Below are 18,949 nucleotides of genomic sequence, written 5' to 3' on the forward strand. Positions count from 1 at the left end.
ACTCAATGCACAATTGCAATAAATATAGGGATTTCACCATCTATAATCCATAATATTATCAAAAGATTCAAAGAATCCAGAGAAATCTCTGCAAGCCTGAAAACCAACATTAAATGTCCATGACCTTTGATCCCTTAAGACTACACTGCATTAAAAATTGACATGATTGTATAGTCATGTGATACACCTTGCGGTGCAACCTGGACACATCGTCAGTGATGAACATCAGGTGTTTCAGGTCTTAACATCTGACACCCTCACCCAGGTAGCTCACTTTGCCACTCATCACCACTCTTACTCCAAAGCCACCTGGAAGCTTTTTCAGCGGCTTCCAAGATGTTCTTGATGGCTCTTCATTGCTCTTGTCTGCAGATCTCTAAGAGTCCCAGGACCCAGAGTAGAGATCGCCCTGCAAAGCCTTTGCCGCCCACTTCGACAGGCTCACAGCAGGCCTTTTGCCCCTGCCTTCGACACTCTGTTACCAGAGATGCATATTTGGCTCTCTTTCCCTCTTGAGCCTCTTCCATCCTGTCTTCCCAGGGAACAGTTAACTCCAGCAACACCACTTGCTTGGTTGCCTCAGACATCAAGACCATATCAAGCCTTAGTGTGGTGGCTGTGATGGTGTCTGGGAACTTCAGCTGCCCTACCTAGATTGACCAGGACCTGCCAATCGCTTTCTGTTAATAGCAGCCCGCCCTGGGCCTTCGGTTGTGGTTGAAGCATATCCCCAGCATGCACAAAAGAAATGGGGCACACTAAAGACTGTTGCTGCTTGCTGGAGCTGATGCCGCTCCGCAGATGGTGTCTGCTACTGCCCGCAGAACCTGGTCATGGCACCGCTGGTACGGACCCTCTCACAAGGCCTTTGGACAGCGGCTGAGAATGTGCTCCAATGACTCTCTCCTCTGGCAGAGCTAGCAAGCAGGGGAGTCCTCCAGTTCCCGGGTGAACAGGCAGGACTAGGAGAACATACTGACCGGACCAGAAACTTGAATCGGTGTGGCTCCGTTTTCCAGAGTTCGATCCAGGTGATTTTTAAGCCAGCAGTATGCTCCCACTTGGCCCAGGCCCCCTGCTTGCCCATGGCCACCATTCTGCTGAAGCAAACTTCCACTTCTACATGCACCTCCTCCTGGATTAGCTTTGGCCTCTCCTTTCCCCTGGCTCTACTGTAACAGGGTGTTTAGATGCTCCCAGGCCTGGCCTCCCCCATCGTCACTGTGCTCAACAGGATGTTGTGCCGCAGCCTCGCCTCAGCTCGGCTGACTGCCGCCTCAGCACGCCACTTTCTTCCTGTTCTGACCTCTACACCCACAGAAGAGACCTTGGTATCAGTGGTGTCTTGGTAGAGCAGGATTTCCTTTGCTCTGGTGACCTTGAACTCCTCCACCACTGCTGAATGGAAGCTGTAGCTTGGTGTTATGCCCTTAAGGGCGATGCTGCTAAGACTGCCACCTGCTCAGGAAGCTGCTTATCTTCCTTTCCAAGCTCTCCATGGTAGGCTAATACTTCATGGATCAGCAGTGGCCAGAGGAGTCAAGGCAGGATCCCATGTTGATATACAGTACAGGCCAAAAGTTTGGACACACCTTCTCATTCAATGCGTTTTCTTTATTTTTGTGACTATTTACATTGTAGATTCTCACTGAAGGCATCAAAACTATGAATGAACACATGTGGAGTTATGTACTTAACAAAAAAAGGTGAAATAACTGAAAACATGTTTTATATTCTAGTTTCTTCAAAATAGCCACCCTTTGCTCTGATTACTGCTTTGCACACTCTTGGCATTCTCTCGACGAGCTTCAAGAGGTAGTCACCTGAAATGGTTTTCCAACAGTCTTGAAGGAGTTCCCAGAGGTGTTTAGCACTTGTCGGCCCCTTTGCCTTCACTCTGCGGTCCAGCTCACCCCAAACCATCTCGATTGGGTTCAGGTCCGGTGACTGTGGAGGCCAGGTCATCTGCCGCAGCACTCCATCACTCTCCTTCTTGGTCAAATAGCCCTTACACAGCCTGGAGGTGTGTTTGGGGTCATTGTCCTGTTGAAAAATAAATGATTGTTCAACTAAACGCAAACCGGATGGGATGGCATGTCGCTGCAGGATGCTGTGGTAGCCATGCTGGTTCAGTGTGCCTTCAATTTTGAATAAATCCCCAACAGTGTCACCAGCAAAACACCCCCACACCATCACACCTCCTCCTCCATGCTTCACAGTGGGAACCAGGCATGTGGAATCCATCCGTTCACCTTTTCTGCATCTCACAAAGACACGGCGGTTGGAACCAAAGATCTCAAATTTGGACTCATTAGACTAAAGCACAGATTTCCACTGGTCTAATGTCCATTCCTTGTGTTTCTTGGCCCAAACAAATCTCTTCTGCTTGTTGCCTCTCCTTAGCAGTGGTTTCCTAGCAGCTATTTGACCATGAAGGCCTGATTCGCGCAGTCTCCTCTTAACAGTTGTTCTACAGATGGGTCTGCTGCTAGAACTCTGTGTGGCATTCATCTGGTCTCTGATCTGAGTTGCTGTTAACTTGCAATTTCTGAGGCTGGTGACTCGGATGAACTTATCCTCAGAAGCAGAGGTGACTCTTGGTCTTCCTTTCCTGGGTCGGTCCTCATGTGTGCCAGTTTCGTTGTAGCGCTTGATGGTTTTTGCGACTCCACTTGGGGACATATTTAAAGTTTTTGCAATTTTCCGGACTGACTGACCTTCATTTCTTAAAGTAATGATGGCCACTCGTTTTTCTTTAGTTAGCTGATTGGTTCTTGCCATAATATGAATTTTAACAGTTGTCCAATAGGGCTGTCGGCTGTGTATTAACCTGACTTCTGCACAACACAACTGATGGTCCCAACCCCATTGATAAAGCAAGAAATTCCACTAATTAACCCTGATAAGGCACACCTGTGAAGTGGAAACCATTTCAGGTGACTACCTCTTGAAGCTCATGGAGAGAATGCCAAGAGTGTGCAAAGCAGTAATCAGAGCAAAGGGTGGCTATTTTGAAGAAACTAGAATATAAAACATGTTTTCAGTTATTTCACCTTTTTTTGTTAAGTACATAACTCCACATGTGTTCATTCATAGTTTTGATGCCTTCAGTGAGAATCTACAATGTAAATAGTCATGAAAATAAAGAAAACGCATTGAATGAGAAGGTGTGTCCAAACTTTTGGCCTGTACTGTATCAATTTTACATTTTTTCAATTTTATTTATAAAGCCCAATATCACAAATCACAATTTGCCTCACATTTTTGCTATCCAGGCCTCAAACTTACCGGGAAGTCCTGATCTGATCTATCCACAGTGGAAAGCCAAGAGCTGAGGTCATCACTGGTCACTTGGTGTGCTGCTGTGTCCTTCATGTTGCTGGTGAAGAGCTTACCCAAGGTCTTGATTGGCTTCACAGTCACAGATGGAATTTTGATGTCTTCCAGAAAGAAACAGAACTGGTCTGTAACCTTGCCTTTCCTGAGGACCGGAGACCTGGATTGCTGGCTTGAAGCTCATTCTTGCCCATGTCTTGAGTCACCTTCACCCAGGCGCTGTTGTTGTGGTAACCGTCAAGTCATCCATATAAGCTCTAATTTGGGGTTGTCAGGTACCAAATTCCACAAGGGGCCTCGACACTCCATTTCCGCAGACTTAACAAGCATCATCATGGCTAGTGCAAACAGGGTCACAAATTGAACAGCCAGTAATGATGCCCTTTTCAATATGATCCCATGCCGATGTTAATGACCCAGAGTGTACCCTCAGACTAAGGTTTTTATAATACTGAAGGGTGAGATTTCAGATCTTGTCCTGGAAATGGTACCTTGTCAGGGCCAATCCCATTAGCCTGTGTGGGATCAAACCATAGGCATTAGCGAGCTCCAGCCACAGCACTGCCAGGTCACCCTTGTTCTTTTGTGCCACTCTGATGAGTTGGGTTACCACACCTGTGTGTTCCCCACAGCCTGGTATGCTGTGGACTTTCCACACTGAGGTGTCTAGGAAGTTGTTCCTCAGGAAGATACCCAATGAGGCGATTAGCAATGATCTTGAAGAAGATCTTGCATTCCACACTGAGGAGTGATATCCTGCATGCATTATTCTCTTTCGGGATCCAAACACCCTCCGCGTACCTCCACTGATGTGGCACCTTCCCCTTCCTCCAGATCACCCTGGGGATCTTCCAAAGACGCTTCAGGAGCCTTGGGCACTGTTTGATGACCTTGTACGGTACTCCACTTGGACCTGAGGCTGAAGAAGCTCTGGCCAACTTGATGACCTCCTCCACCTCTTTAAGTGTGGGTTCTGTGATGTTAAACAGGGTGCTGGGTTCGGGTGGGGGATCAGGGCTTTGCAGTGGCCAAGGTCTAGCTCCCTCATGCTGTTCCTGTAGGTGTTAATAAAGCCTAGTTCACATTACACGATTTTCACCACGATTTTGACATTGCAGAGGATCTTGAGAGCCACCTTGGGTTGGAGGTGAGTCGGCAGATAGTCAGCCACAACGAATCCTCATGTGTGAACAAGCCTACGAGCATCTTGCCCCCTCGTCTGTGACGGGGACTGGATATCTGGCATGCTAGAAAACAGGAGAAGTGTGACACGACTGACAAAGAGCATCAGCCAATGAGAGGTGGGATACGTCCCACGTCAGCATGCAGGAGCATGGAAGAAATGTGAGGTTGCCAGGTCGGCTTACTAGCTGCGACTTTGGGCTTGTTTTTTTGTAAAGTCACTTACAAATATTGGTAGTCGGGTTGCATTTTTTTGGGCTTGTTTCTAAAGAGGAGTTGCTTATTTGGGTTTGTCGCCTTTCTCTATATGTATCCGTCGCTTCTTTTAGGGCTTGTTAGCCCCAGTTGCTTGTTTCTCTCCCAAGATCTGGCAACACTGAGTCAAGCTGGCAAGCAACAACAACAATGGCGGCGTCCACAGTATCACGGGGAGTGCATTGTGTTTGGACCCAGGCCCTGGAGACAGATCTGATTCAACACTGGGAAGAATATCCATGCCTTTACGATGTGTCATCTCCAAGTTAAAAAATGTAGTTTGGTGACGTCACCACATTATCCGTCCTGGAAGAGGGATCCCTCCTCAGTTACTCTTCCTGAGGTTTCTACCGTTTTTTCCCCCCATTAAAGGGGTTTTTTGGGGAGTTTTTCCTTATCCGCTGTGAGGGTCCTAAGGACAGAGGGATGTCATATGCTGTAAAGCCCTGTGAGGCAAATTGTGATTTGTGATATTGGGCTTTATAAATAAAATTGATTGATTGATTATCTGGGGCTCTGTCGGCGAGGGCTCTTTGGAGAAATCTTGTGGTGTGCACACACAGGTCGTAAGGCGGTTGGCGAGAATCCCGATGACAGAAACACACATCACCAGGTATGAACACTAGAAAGATTATGATACTCTCCGTGATGCAAAATCAGGGTGAAAATCGTGTAATGTGAACTAGCCTTAAGGGAGCGGTTGACCTCCTCCTCAGGACAAGAGAGGTGCCCACTGTGCTTCTGCCCTTGCAGCTTCTTAGTGCATCCAAATGGATTTGAAATGGAGGCACTGAGTTTGCAAGCCTTCTCCTTGCCACTCTTCCTGTGCCATTCAGGCTGTGCAATTAATCGTCTGGTGATCGCGATTACAATTTTGAGGTCAAACGATTTCAAAATTAATGAAATCGAGGGTAAACGATTTTTGGTCATTGACGCCTGGAGATGTTATTTTGTCTTCTATGGAAGCCGTGCATGCCCAATACCAGCCCCTCCCCTCCTCTCCTCTGTTCACTCCACGAGCCAGTCAAGTAGGTGAACTACGAATAATGCGTGCGGAAAATGGCAGAGGGAGAGTGAGAGAGGTTGGGGTGTGTGTGTGTGTGTGTGTGTGTGTGTGTGTGTGTGTGTGTGTGTGTGTGCGCGCGCGCGCATTGGGTCCGGACTCCGCTGTGCACAATACAGAGAGCAGAGGAGAATTGTAAACGTGACCATGTAGAGACAGAAATTACATGCCGTCATGTAAACAATATAAATCATTATGTGCCGCATAATCGTTTGCATAATCGTGATTTCAATTTTGACCAAAATAATCGTGATTATGATTTTTTTACATAATCGAGCAGCCCTGACTGGCGCCACTCTGACACACTGTTAAGATTGTCCATCCGTCCGTCTGTCCGTCCGTCCAATCGATCAATTAATGGAACTACACAAAGACTACATCTATAAAAATTGGGAATAAGATCATCATCATAAAATCATCAACAATGCAAGTCTTGAAATGTGTGTTCCCATTAAATCAGACCGAATATGCCAGTTTGAAAATGTGTGTTTTCAGATGGTAATAATGTGGGCAGCTGTGTTAGGAAACTACTGAGCCTTTTCAGAAATAAAATGAATTTGTGAGGTGTATTGAAAGATTAACATCTTTAACAGGAACCAAGAGCCTGATCTGTAGGCTGAGAACCACAAAGGAGGTAGGATTGTCATAATAAATTAGAGGAACTACGCCCATTTTCAAAATACATACATACTGTATTATTCCGATGACAGTCCAAAAATAGTTCATGTTCATAGCTATTGATTGAACTTTCCCAGGCCATGGAAATACCATATGAGACTTCTTTTCTTAGGAGGCGTTCCCCTTTAAGAGATAGATTAACACATTGTTGATTTTGGTATTTTCATGAGATGACAAAAGGAAAAATATGTCAGATTTATACATATTTATTAAATATGAAATTAGCAATCGGATAAATGTGTCGTGGTCTTAAGAACATCTTTAGATAAGCATGTCAGAAAAGCACTTTTTATTGGCTCCTGCATTAGCATGAAGAATGATAAATGCTTTGGTTAGTTAGTTAGTTTATTAAGATCTCCATTAGCTGCAGCAAAATTGGAGCTATTCTTCCTGGGGTCCAACAAAAATTATACATACAAAGAAAAACATAAGAAAAACATTGTAAAAGCACTAAAAAAACAAAAACAAACAAAACAATGTGAGCTTCACACTTCACATCATATCTTAATATACAGTACAGGCCAAAAGTTTGGACACACCTTCTCATTCAATGCGTTTTCTTTATTTTCATGACTATTTACATTGTAGATTCTCACTGAAGGCATCAAAACTATGAATGAACACATGTGGAGTTATGTACTTAACAAAAAAAGGTGAAATAACTGAAAACATGTTTTATATTCTAGTTTCTTCAAAATAGCCACCCTTTGCTCTGATTACTGCTTTGCACACTCTTGGCATTTTCTCGATGAGCTTCAAGAGGTAGTCACCTGAAATGGTTTTCCAACAGTCTTGAAGGAGTTCCCAGAGGTGTTTAGCACTTGTTGGCCCCTTTGCCTTCACTCTGCGGTCCAGCTCACCCCAAACCATCTCGACTGGGTTCAGGTCCGGTGACTGTGGAGGCCAGGTCATCTGCCGCAGCACTCCATCACTCTCCTTCTTGGTCAAATAGCCCTTACACAGCCTGGAGGTGTGTTTGGGGTCATTGTCCTGTTGAAAAATAAATGATCGTCCAAGAAACGCAAACCGGATGGGATGGCATGTCGCTGCAGGATGCTGTGGTAGCCATGCTGGTTCAGTGTGCCTTCAATTTTGAATAAATCCCCAACAGTGTCACCAGCAAAACACCCCCACACCATCACACCTCCTCCTCCATGCTTCACAGTGGGAACCAGGCATGTGGAATCCATCCGTTCACCTTTTCTGCGTCTCACAAAGACACGGCGGTTGGAACCAAAGATCTCAAATTTGGACTCATCAGACCAAAGCACAGATTTCCACTGGTCTAATGTCCATTCCTTGTGTTTCTTGGCCCAAACAAATCTCTTCTGCTTGTTGCCTCTCCTTAGCAGTGGTTTCCTAGCAGCTATTTGACCATGAAGGCCTGATTCGCGCAGTCTCCTCTAAACAGTTGTTCTAGAGATGGGTCTGCTGCTAGAACTCTGTGTGGCATTCATCTGGTCTCTGATCTGAGCTGCTGTTAACTTGCGATTTTTGAGGCTGGTGACTCGGATGAACTTATCCTCAGAAGCAGAGGTGACTCTTGGTCTTCCTTTCCTGGGTCGGTCCTCATGTGTGCCAGTTTCGTTGTAGCGCTTGATGGTTTTTGCGATTCCACTTGGGGACACATTTAAAGTTTTTGCAATTTTCCGGACTGACTGACCTTCATTTCTTAAAGTAATGATGGCCACTCGTTTTTCTTTAGTTAGCTGATTGGTTCTTGCCATAATATGAATTTTAACAGTTGTCCAATAGGGCTGTCGGCTGTGTATTAACCTGACTTCTGCACAACTGATGGTCCCAACCCCATTGATAAAGCAAGAAATTCCACTAATTAACCCTGATAAGGCACACCTGTGAAGTGGAAACCATTTCAGGTGACTACCTCTTGAAGCTCATGGAGAGAATGCCAAGAGTGTGCAAAGCAGTAATCAGAGCAAAGGGTGGCTATTTTGAAGAAACTAGAATATAAAACATGTTTTCAGTTATTTCACCTTTTTTTGTTAAGTACATAACTCCACATGTGTTCATTCATAGTTTTGATGCCTTCAGTGAGAATCTACAATGTAAATAGTCATGAAAATAAAAAAAACGCATTGAATGAGAAGGTGTGTCCAAACTTTTGGCCTGTACTGTCCACATACATACAAAACATTATTATGAAACATTATATTATACACATTATACTTTATACATTATATTATATATAATATACCATACTATATACTATATATACATATACATATATATATATATATATATATATATATATATATATATATATCTACACACACACACACACACACACACACACACATTACAACCATACATACTATATATATACATACATACATATCATACATATACATACATATATAGACATTACATTACTATACCATATATATCATATATCATATATATAAAATTATTCCCTACTTTGATAGATGCTGTTTTATTAATCTTTTAAATTGATTTATGTTAGTGGTGAGTTTGATATGTTTAGGCAATGAATTCCATTCTTTCATACTTCTGTAAAGAACAGTGTTTTTGATGGCATTTGATCTTGCTGTAGGCATTGTAAAGTTACCCACAGTTGCATGCCTGGTGATGTATTTATGATTTTCTGCACTGAAGGAAAGGTTCTTGAACAAAATAAAAGGTGATGATTTTAAAACTATATATATATAAACTATATATAACTATATATTCTATAGTCGCACTTGAGTACTGTGCGGGCAGCTCTGTTTTGCATACATTGTAGTTTGTTTAACATGTCTCCAGTGGCATTTGACCAAACTGCTGGGCAATAGTCGAGATGCGTTAATATTAGTGCTTGAATTGCTCTATTCATGATATTTGGAGTCAGAAAGGTAGCGTGTCTTCTCATAATAATTGGTGTGTCAGTTGTTTGGCTGATGGTGGTTTCACACAAATCAAACCCAACACATAGTAAATTTGTCCCCTTAGGTGCTCCAGGCAGAGCAGTGCTGCCGACACCTGGCAACACAGCAGCTTTCCGTGCTGCTCTTTGGACCAGCCTGGAGAAACTGATGGACCAGATATGTGCTGCGTGCAGACAGGTAAACAGCATCCTGAGACCACTCAGTGACTCATCCAAGCAGAGACCCAGCTGGACTGATGCAGTGTCTACATATGTCTACAGGTGCAACATCTGCAGAAGGTTCTGATGAAGAAGCGAGACCCAGTAACTCATGTTTGCTTCATTGATGACATCATCAAGGTAGGCAGGTACCACTGCTCTGGTTTGGGTGAACTGTAATAATTATGACTCCAGTCTGGCCATGCAGTAATTAAAGAAGAGAAAATAAAAGTTTTAGTATGAATGAATATTCAATATCCACACACATTCATGCATGATGTCACCTAAGTCCTTATCAAGTACACATTACTCAGCAGATTATAGAGGACAGCTTAATTACATGACAAGACCAGCACTCCCTAAACAGGAATAATCCTCCCTGAAAGCAGGTTTTCCATGTGTATAGTGGCATGCAAAAGTTTGGGCACCCCTGGTCACAATTTTGTTTACTGTAAACAGATAAGTAAGTAGAAGATGAACTAATCTCCGAAAGGCACGCTTTTCAACATTTTAAGCAAGATCAGTGTATTATTTTTGTTTTGTACAATTTTAGAGTGAAAAAAAGGCAAGGAGCACCATGCAAAATTTTTGACACTCAAACACATTTGAGCTCTCAGATGACTTTTACTAGGGTCTCAGACCTTAATTAGCTTGTTAGGACTATGACTTGTTCACAATCATCTTTAGGAAAGGACAGATGATGCAAATTTCAAAGCTTTATAAATACTCTGACCCCTGAAACCCCAACAATCAGCACCCATGGGCTCCTCCACACAGCTGCCTACCGCTCTGAAATAATATAAGAAGATAGCAAAGTGTTTTCAGGTAACTGTTTCCTCAGTTTGTAATTTAATTAAGAAATGGCAGTTAACAGGAACTCTGGAGGTCAAGTTGATGTTGGGAAGACCAAGAAAACTTGCTAATAGCTGAGCTGCTAATAGGACTGCTATGAAGTCAAATCAAACCCTTGTTTGATTGCATAAAATCTGCAGGAAGATTTATCAGACTCTGGAGTGGTGGTGCACTGTTCTACTGTAAAGGTACACCTGTACAAATATGACCTTCATGGAAGAGTCATTAGAAGAAAAGCTTGCAAAGTTTGCAAAGGAACCACCCACACCATCACACTGCCTCCACCAAAAGATGTTACTCTATAGGTACAGCAATCAGCAAATCGTTCTCCGCGTCTTCTCCACACTTTGACCCTATGATCCAACTGCCGTAGCCAGAATCTCTACTCATCGCTGAATATAACATTCCTCCACGTGATAGCTTCCAGTGCACGTGTTGCCGACACCAGCGCAAAATGGATAGACAACTGCCTATGGTTCCTTAGTGCTGACAGGATGAGGAAACCTGTCTTCTTGGGGTGACGTCTTCTTGGGATGCCCACTTTGTGGCCTGTCTCTGACATCCCCCATTCTATGGAACTTGGCCTTCAGTTTGCAGATGGTTAGGGCTCACTCCAAATAATGCAGCAACTTGGTTTTGCGGAACACCAGCTTGAAGTTGCCCTGTCACACGGGCCTTTTCCAGATCAGAGCCCATACTCACAGGTGCTGACAAAGCAGTTTGGCATTGGCAGAGAAGATTTGGCAAATTTTTCATGGGCGCAACCCACATACTCAGCTCTCCTGCTCATCCCAAAAATGCATGTTCCTTACAAATGTATTAATCTACGAAACACAAATTTCCTTACTTTTTGTGCTTAGTTTAGAACTTTTTGGATGCAGCGAGCAAAGTTATGTTTGGAGAAAAAAGGGTGCAGAATTTCATGAAAAGAACAACTGTTAAACACAGGGGTAGAGCGATCATGCTTTGGGCCTGAAGTAAGTGGCATAGGGAACATTTCACAGGTAGCAGAAAGAAGGGATTCACTCAAATCAAACATCAGACCATCTGTAAAAAAAAGCTGAAGATGAAGAGAGGGTGGCTTCTTCAACAGGACAATGATTCTGAAAACACCTCGAAAATCACAATGGACTACCTCAAAAGGCACAAGCTGAAGGTTTTGCCATGGCCCTCACAGTCCCCCTACCTAAACATCATTAAAAAATGCTTTTGCAGGAAGAATGGGTGAAAATCCCCCTAACAAGACTCTTAGCTGGATACAAAAAGTGTTTAGAAGCTGTGATACTTGCCGAAAAGGGCACTACTAAGGAGTGCTACTACTGTTGAGGAGTTTTATTACAAATGTATGAGGCAGTAAGAACCCACTGCGGAGCATTGTTGAGGTGCGCTCCAGCAGCACTACACCTGTGCTTTCGAGACATTGTAAACAAGCTTGAGGAAATGGGCATAGGGTGTTCATGTTCATGAAGTGTAGAGAGAAAATTTAAAAGTTTGACAAGAAAGTTGTTGACCACAATAACAGTGGTGAGTAGGACAGAAAAACATTTTGTTGGTCAGCAAGCACAATTGCATCATCAGTTAAAGACACACCTTCAAGAAGGTAGCCCTTTTATATTGAGACACAAATCTCTGCTGAGTTAAACTGGGTAAAGCCAAGCCAGTGCGTGTGTATGGAAAAGCCCAATGAGTGTCTCCAGAGGGTGCTGCGTAAAGTCTGAAAAATGTCCTCAAGTGATGTCACTTGAGTCAGCGTCGGTTGGGTCTGAAGACTCAAGTTTGAAAAATCTGGGGTGACAGGTGTGGAGTTCCAAAGAAAGTGAGCTTCATGACCTCTGACATGGAAATATTGTATTATATATATAGATGGACAGACAGACAGACAAATAAACTTTGATGCAGTAAAAGTGCTTGATTTTCAGGATGGATGGAGTGTAAAATGTCTTGAACTCAAATATTTCAGTCATTTTCAGGAATTATGGAGCAATGCTTTTTTATAGCACTTCTAATTTTAAAGTAACTTCAAGGTAGAAATTTGGGACTTTTTCTTTGGAATATCTCTAAAAATGCTTGATTTTTTTTTTGTGTCTGTGTCATCAGAGATGTCCTCAACATCAGAAAATTATCTTTTTAATTTTTATTTCCAGCAACCCAAAAATCAAAGAATAAAGATCATTGTATGTATTTTATAACACCTTATTTTGAAAACCGCTAACTTTCCTAAGTCTGTTGCTAGCTCCCCTATCAGCTCAAGCTAAGGCGTTGGAAGGTATTATTCAGTGTAACACATGTTAATGTCAGTGTATGGATGAACTACAGTTGTAGCGTTAGCTGATGTGACCATGGAGATTAGAATGACTGCCGGCTTGACTGCAGTTCATTCTGCTACATTACTAACTGTATCTACAAGCTGTAGCTGGGTAGCTGCCTCACTAACACTGCAAACAGATATGATAAGCATAAGTGGCATGACAAATGTCAGTGGCAGAATTATATCAGGTTTTTACTGAAATGGAAAAATTGTTATTATTTTCCAGCAATGTATTCCATCAAGGTGCTGTGGTGTGCACCTTGGTGCCAGTGCTGAGAGTGAAGTAACGATGTGGTGTGCACCTTGGTGCCAGTGCTGAGAGTGAAGTAACGATGTGGTGTGCACCTTGGTGCCAGTGCTGAGAGTGAAGTAATGATAGAACCGCCTTTATGAATTTGTATTAATACATAGTCATAGTGTTTATAATGTGTATGTTCATATATAGTGACTTATGATGGTAATTGTCATTTTTGTGTTGGTTTATAGTTTCAGCCACTAGTAAGGCTGTTACATTTCCTGAGGCCAACTGTATGTTCTACTGTGTATCAAGGAACATGTGGCACAGGCACCTGTGGCAAACACATATTATGTGAGTTAAGAAAGAAACATTGTAGTTAAAGCTATAGTGCGTAACTTCTGTCGCCTCCCAGCAGAAAATGCGTTATTACAACTAATAAGCCGGTGGCACTTCCATGTACACAGATGTATGTTGCCGGTCGACACGCATACTAAAAATGATATATATTGAAAAATACCGCGAGATGTTAGAGGAGCCGATCAGCTTAATCAGCATTGTGTCATCTCCTCTAGTAGTGGCTTGGGTGAAACGGACATTTACAGACCTGTAGAAGTTACGCACTATAGCTTTAAGGCTCTAGGTATTAATGAATCTATGATAAGTAATTATCAGCTGATGAGATTGGCACATTGGAATAATCAATCAATCAATCAATCAATTAATTTTATTTATAAAGCCCAATATAACAAATCACAATTTGCCTCAGAGGGCTTTACAGCATACAACATCCCTCTTTCCTTTGGACCCTAACAGCGGATAAGGAAAAACTCCCCCCCAAAAAACTCTTTAACGGTGGAAAAAATGGTAGAAATCTCAGGAAGAGTGAATGAGGAGGGATCCCTCTTCCAGGACAGAAAAACGTGCAATAGATGTCGTACAGAACAGATCAACATAATACATTTGCAGTAATCCATATGTCACAATGATACATAAAGAGAGAAAGAGAGAGAAGTTGAGACAAAGAGAGATGCAGGACAGACACCAATGATAATAGCTTACAACAACATTAATTTAAAGCCACAGTGTGTAGGAATTTCTCCCATCTAACGTTGAAATCATATATTGCATTCAAAACAGTGGCGATTGCTCTAAGACTGCAAGGGAAGCTCAGCTTCCCTTAAAATGTCAAAAAATAAGTGGTCAAATATGTACTGTTGTGTTTACATTTCATTGACTAAATATGCGCTAGAACGCGTTCAACTTTTGTTCACAATCAGCTACTTATCACAGGTCACTGACGCGACTTTCTTCTCATTCATTCCCGTAGCATCACAGTGTATTAAACAGTGTCAAAGCTCAGCGTCCAAAGACTTAAACGGGGAAGCATAGAGTGGGTTGTTCCACTGCAGCGAAACTAGACAGTCAAAGCAAACACAGGGCATCAGCAAACCGCTCACCCACACGACGCCACACATGCTGTCTGCCATCTGCCCTGAACAGTGAAAACCGGGATTCATCCGTGAAGAGAACACTTCTCCAATGTGCCAGACGCCATCAAATGTGAGCATTTGCCCACTCAAGTCGGTTACGACGACGAACTGCAGTCAGGTCAAGACCCCGATGAGGACGACGAGCATGCAGATGAGCTGTCCTGAGACGGTTTCTGACAGTTTGTGCAGAAATTCTTTGGTTATGCAAACCGATTGTTGCAGCAGCTGTCCGGGTGGCTAGTCTCAGATGATCTTGGAGGTGAACATGCTGGATGTGGAGGTCCTAGGCTGGTGTGGTTACACGTGGTGTGCGGTTGTGAGGCAGGTTGGATATACTGCCAAATTGTCTGAAACGCCTTTGGAGACGGCTTATGGTAGAGAAATGAACATTCAATTCACGGGCAAGAGCTCTGGTGGACATTCCTGCAGTCAGCATGCCAATTGCATGCTCCCTCAAAACTTGCAACATCTGTGGCATTGTGCTGTGTGATAAAACTGAACATTTTTGAGTGGCCTTTTATTGTGGCCAGCCTAAGGCACACCTGTGCAATAATCATGCTGTCTAATCAGCATCTTGATATGCCACACCTGTGAGGTGGGATGGATTATCTCGGCAAAGGAGAAGTGCTCACTAACACAGATTTAGACAGATTTGTGAACAATATTTGAGGGAAATGGTCTTTTATGTGTATAGAAAATGTTTTAGATCTTTGAATTCAGCTCATGAAAAATGGGAGCAAAAACAAAAGTGTTGAGTTTATATTTTTGTTCAGTGTAATTGCAGTCTCCACTCTTGCAAAGCCAGCCAGAGGACTGGATTAGATCCTCTAGTGGGCCACCTCTGGCCTGCGGGCTGTATGTTTGACACCTCTGTTCTAGACATTCGAAGAAAGCAGACGAGAAAGTGGCAACAACAGCAGGCTCCCAGGCTATGGGGCCAGTCGCTTCACAGTTCCAGTAAAATCAATAGTTATCGTGGCAGTTCATTAACACATCATTAGAACTATCGTCAGCATCTCACTCTCCTACCTCCACAGAAAGCAGCGGGAGACTGTTACTATGGAAACAAAGCTCTCACTAATTACCCAGAGATGGAGGTTTGATTTGGGGAGCTAATGACATGTCTAAATGCACCATCATTCCTCACTGTCATGTGTCCACAGAGAAGTGACTGAACAGACACATCAGTCACATCTTAGAAATATTATTACAGAGAAGCATTCAGACAGCTGGGCTCTAACTCATTACGAGGGAGACAGTGTTATGTAGAATACAATTGGTAGTGCAGTACACTCTTAGGCACTTTTTCCCTCTCAGGTCCTAGGATCGCTTGGTATGTCATCACCTCAGTCATGGTTTCTTTATGTAATAGCCATTAAGTCACCACCCACTCACTCTACAGGGAGAGACAAACAAAAGCCAGAGAAAAGCTCTGTGGTTTGATATGATGGACAGAATCCTCTCCTATTAGTCAGCTCTCAGTAGAAGAAAGATCTGCGAGGTGGCGCAGCTGTGGCTCAAGAGGTCATCCACTAATCGGAAGATTGGCAGTTTGATCTTCTCCTGTCTGCGTGTTGAAGTATAATTGGGCAAGAACTCCATATTGCTCCCACACTCTCACAACGATGGCTGTGTGGCTGGCTGTGTTTAAGCTGAGTAGCATGTGGCACCTTGTATGGTATACGCAGCCACCAGCGAATGTGTGTGTGTGAATGGGTAGATGTGACTCTGTCGTGTATAAGTGTAGTGTCGCAAGAATAGAAAGATGCTTTATAATTTCAGGTCTTTTTACGAAGTCTGTACCTCCTGTGCAGCTGCTTGGACAGAGCACCACTGCCAGGCTGTTAACATACTCCAAGAGTTTGACAACAGATTTTCAGATGTTAATTTGGGGTGCACTGATTTTAAAATTCTGGGCCAATATCAGAAGCATAAAATACAATATCATGCATCCCTAATCAACACTATAAAAAATAAATGAAACAGAACACCATCCATCCAGTACATTACTCCTGTCTTCCAACTGGCTCCACTGGCTTCCCATACAATACCACATCCAATTCAAAACCCTACTGTTCACATTCCAGGCCATCCAATACCTCGCTCCTCCATACCTCACTGACCTCGTCCACATCCACACACCCAGCAGGTCTCTCAGATCCTCCTCCTCAATCAGCCTCACTGTCCCTTCAGCCCACCTGACCACCATGGGGTCCAGAGCCTTCAGCCTCTTGGCCCCCCGCCTCTGGAACTCCCTCCCACCTGATATCCGAAAAATTCAATCCCTTATTATTAGTATTAGTATTAGTATTAGTAATTCAGCCTTTCATTGCACTTCCTTTGAAAGAGCACAAATTCAATGATATACATTTATGAAACAACCTTTAATATAACCTTTCACATGAAAAACTTTTTTTTACAAAAATAACTGCCTCAAATGCCTTTTTTCTATATATAATAAATCATAATTCTCTTTTAAATATCTATTTTATATTGCTGTGAAAACATCAACACATCTTCAAACAGCTGGATTTATTTATTTAAGTTTCTCACTAAAAACTACATTTTACGCAATTTCATTGAACACATCATGAAAACATTAAAATTTACCTTCACCCAATGCTCACTTTTACTGAATAGAGCTTGAACACATCATAATAAAACTCAGTGCAACCTTTGTGAGCTGTTAGCTGCAGCCACTGGCAGCTGAGGCTAACATTAACTAGGTTCTTCTTCTGCTGATTTTAACACGGATTAGTTGTTCACGATAGCCCCGTTTCCACCAAACACTTTTGGTATGGTACCTTTGGAACCAAAAGTAACCCTTTTTATTTTTTTTTCTCCAGCTACAGCTGCTACAAGAGGCAGCAAAACACCCTTTCATTTTTATAGTTACAGTTTACTAATAAAACTCTGGTACGAACAGTAGTTACATGAGCCTCAAAACCAGCAACAACTCAGCCCTGAGCAGAGTGACCATCTGCTATTGACCAGTCAACAAATTGCAGTGCCCACAGCTCCACCTAGTAAGCATCATTTCCACCAAACATTTTGGTATGGTAACTTTGGAACCGAAAGTACCCCTCAGACATGATACCTAGACCCTTGCGTTTCCACTGCAAACCGTACCTTTAAATGTGGGCTAGGTTATTGTCACTCACTGCTCCATCCAGCAGTCACTGTATTTCCTTATTATCGGTGACACAGAGAAAAGTCTGCACCCCGTTTATAGTCCACAGATTGAGACTGCACGCCAACATTTTCAGAGCAAAATAGCTAAAAAGAAAACAGGCTTGTTTTAAACGATTTTTGGTCACGGATGCCTGGAGATGTTATTTTGTTTTCTACGGAAGCCAGCATGCGCAGTACCGCCTCCTTCCCTCCTCTCCTCTATTCACTCCACGAGCCAGTCAAGTAGGTGAACTTTGAACAATGTGAGGGGCAGGTCGCGGAAGATTTCAAGAATAGCGTGCGGAAAATGGCAGAGGGAGAGAGAGAGAGGTTGGTCTGTGTGTGTGTCATCACGTGCGCCGCATAATCATTTGCATAATCGTGATTTCAATTTTGACTAAAATAATTGTGATTATGATTTTTTCCATAATCGAGCAGCCCTATCTGTCATACAAAAACCAAAGTAATGGTCAAAGTTGTTATATAGAATATTTAAGGTGTGTTGATTGAGTCACGTCGGCAGCTTGTGCATTGAGTAATTACTTTAATTTTAATTTTTAATGTTCCACCTTAAAAATCCCAGCAGTCAGCCCAGTGAATGATGTTATTTTTTTCTCCGATTCCGGCTGCTGCAAGAGGCAGCAAAACATCCTTATATTTTATATAACAGTCTACTATTTAAACTCTCCATGATATGAACAGTGGCTTCTGCCTTAAAACCAGCCACAACTCAGCCCTGAGTGACCGTCCACTAATGACCAATCAACAGACTGCAGTGTTCTCAGCTCCACCTTTTAGTACCAGATCTGTGTGCTAGGTACCATAATAGAAGGGGTACCAAAAATGCGCATGATCACGAATGGTTCTATTGGTACCATCCACAACTTTTCGCAGTGGAAATGGAAAAAAAAGTGTACCAAACTGAACCATACTGTACCGTACCGTACTGCTCGGTGGAAACAAGGCTTTAGTACCAGTTCTGTGTGCTGGGTACCCTAACAGAAGGGATAGCAAAAATGGGGATGTTACGGAGCGGTTCCATTGGTACCATCCACAACTTTTCACAGTGGAAAGGTATAAAAAAGCATACTGAACTGAACTGAACTGTACCATACTGTACTGCTCGGTGGAAACGAGGCTAATGTAATATTATCAGGGAAACAAAAGGATGCATCATCTGACGTGACAATAGTGAGTTAACTGTGTCCTTTTGTACCTGGTAGGGTGTCAATGATATACCGGTTTCAAGGTATACCATTCTCGCAACCCCCAACAG

General features: G+C 42.9%; 1 protein-coding gene across 2 annotated transcripts in view; it reads left to right on the forward strand.

Annotated features, from left to right (window-relative positions):
* The window catches only part of cog5 (component of oligomeric golgi complex 5), a 188,102-nt gene that overhangs the window by 101,840 nt on the left and 67,313 nt on the right, over positions 1 to 18,949 (forward strand). For both annotated transcript variants that reach the window (XM_049567067.1, XM_049567068.1), the window contains 2 exons: positions 9,482 to 9,594; positions 9,678 to 9,755. In XM_049567067.1, the coding sequence (XP_049423024.1) occupies positions 9,482 to 9,594; positions 9,678 to 9,755 (191 nt within the window). The remainder of the gene's footprint in view (positions 1 to 9,481; positions 9,595 to 9,677; positions 9,756 to 18,949) is intronic.

The sequence above is a fragment of the Epinephelus fuscoguttatus genome, linkage group LG22, assembly GCF_011397635.1.
Source record: "Epinephelus fuscoguttatus linkage group LG22, E.fuscoguttatus.final_Chr_v1".
NCBI lineage: Eukaryota > Metazoa > Chordata > Actinopteri > Perciformes > Serranidae > Epinephelus > Epinephelus fuscoguttatus.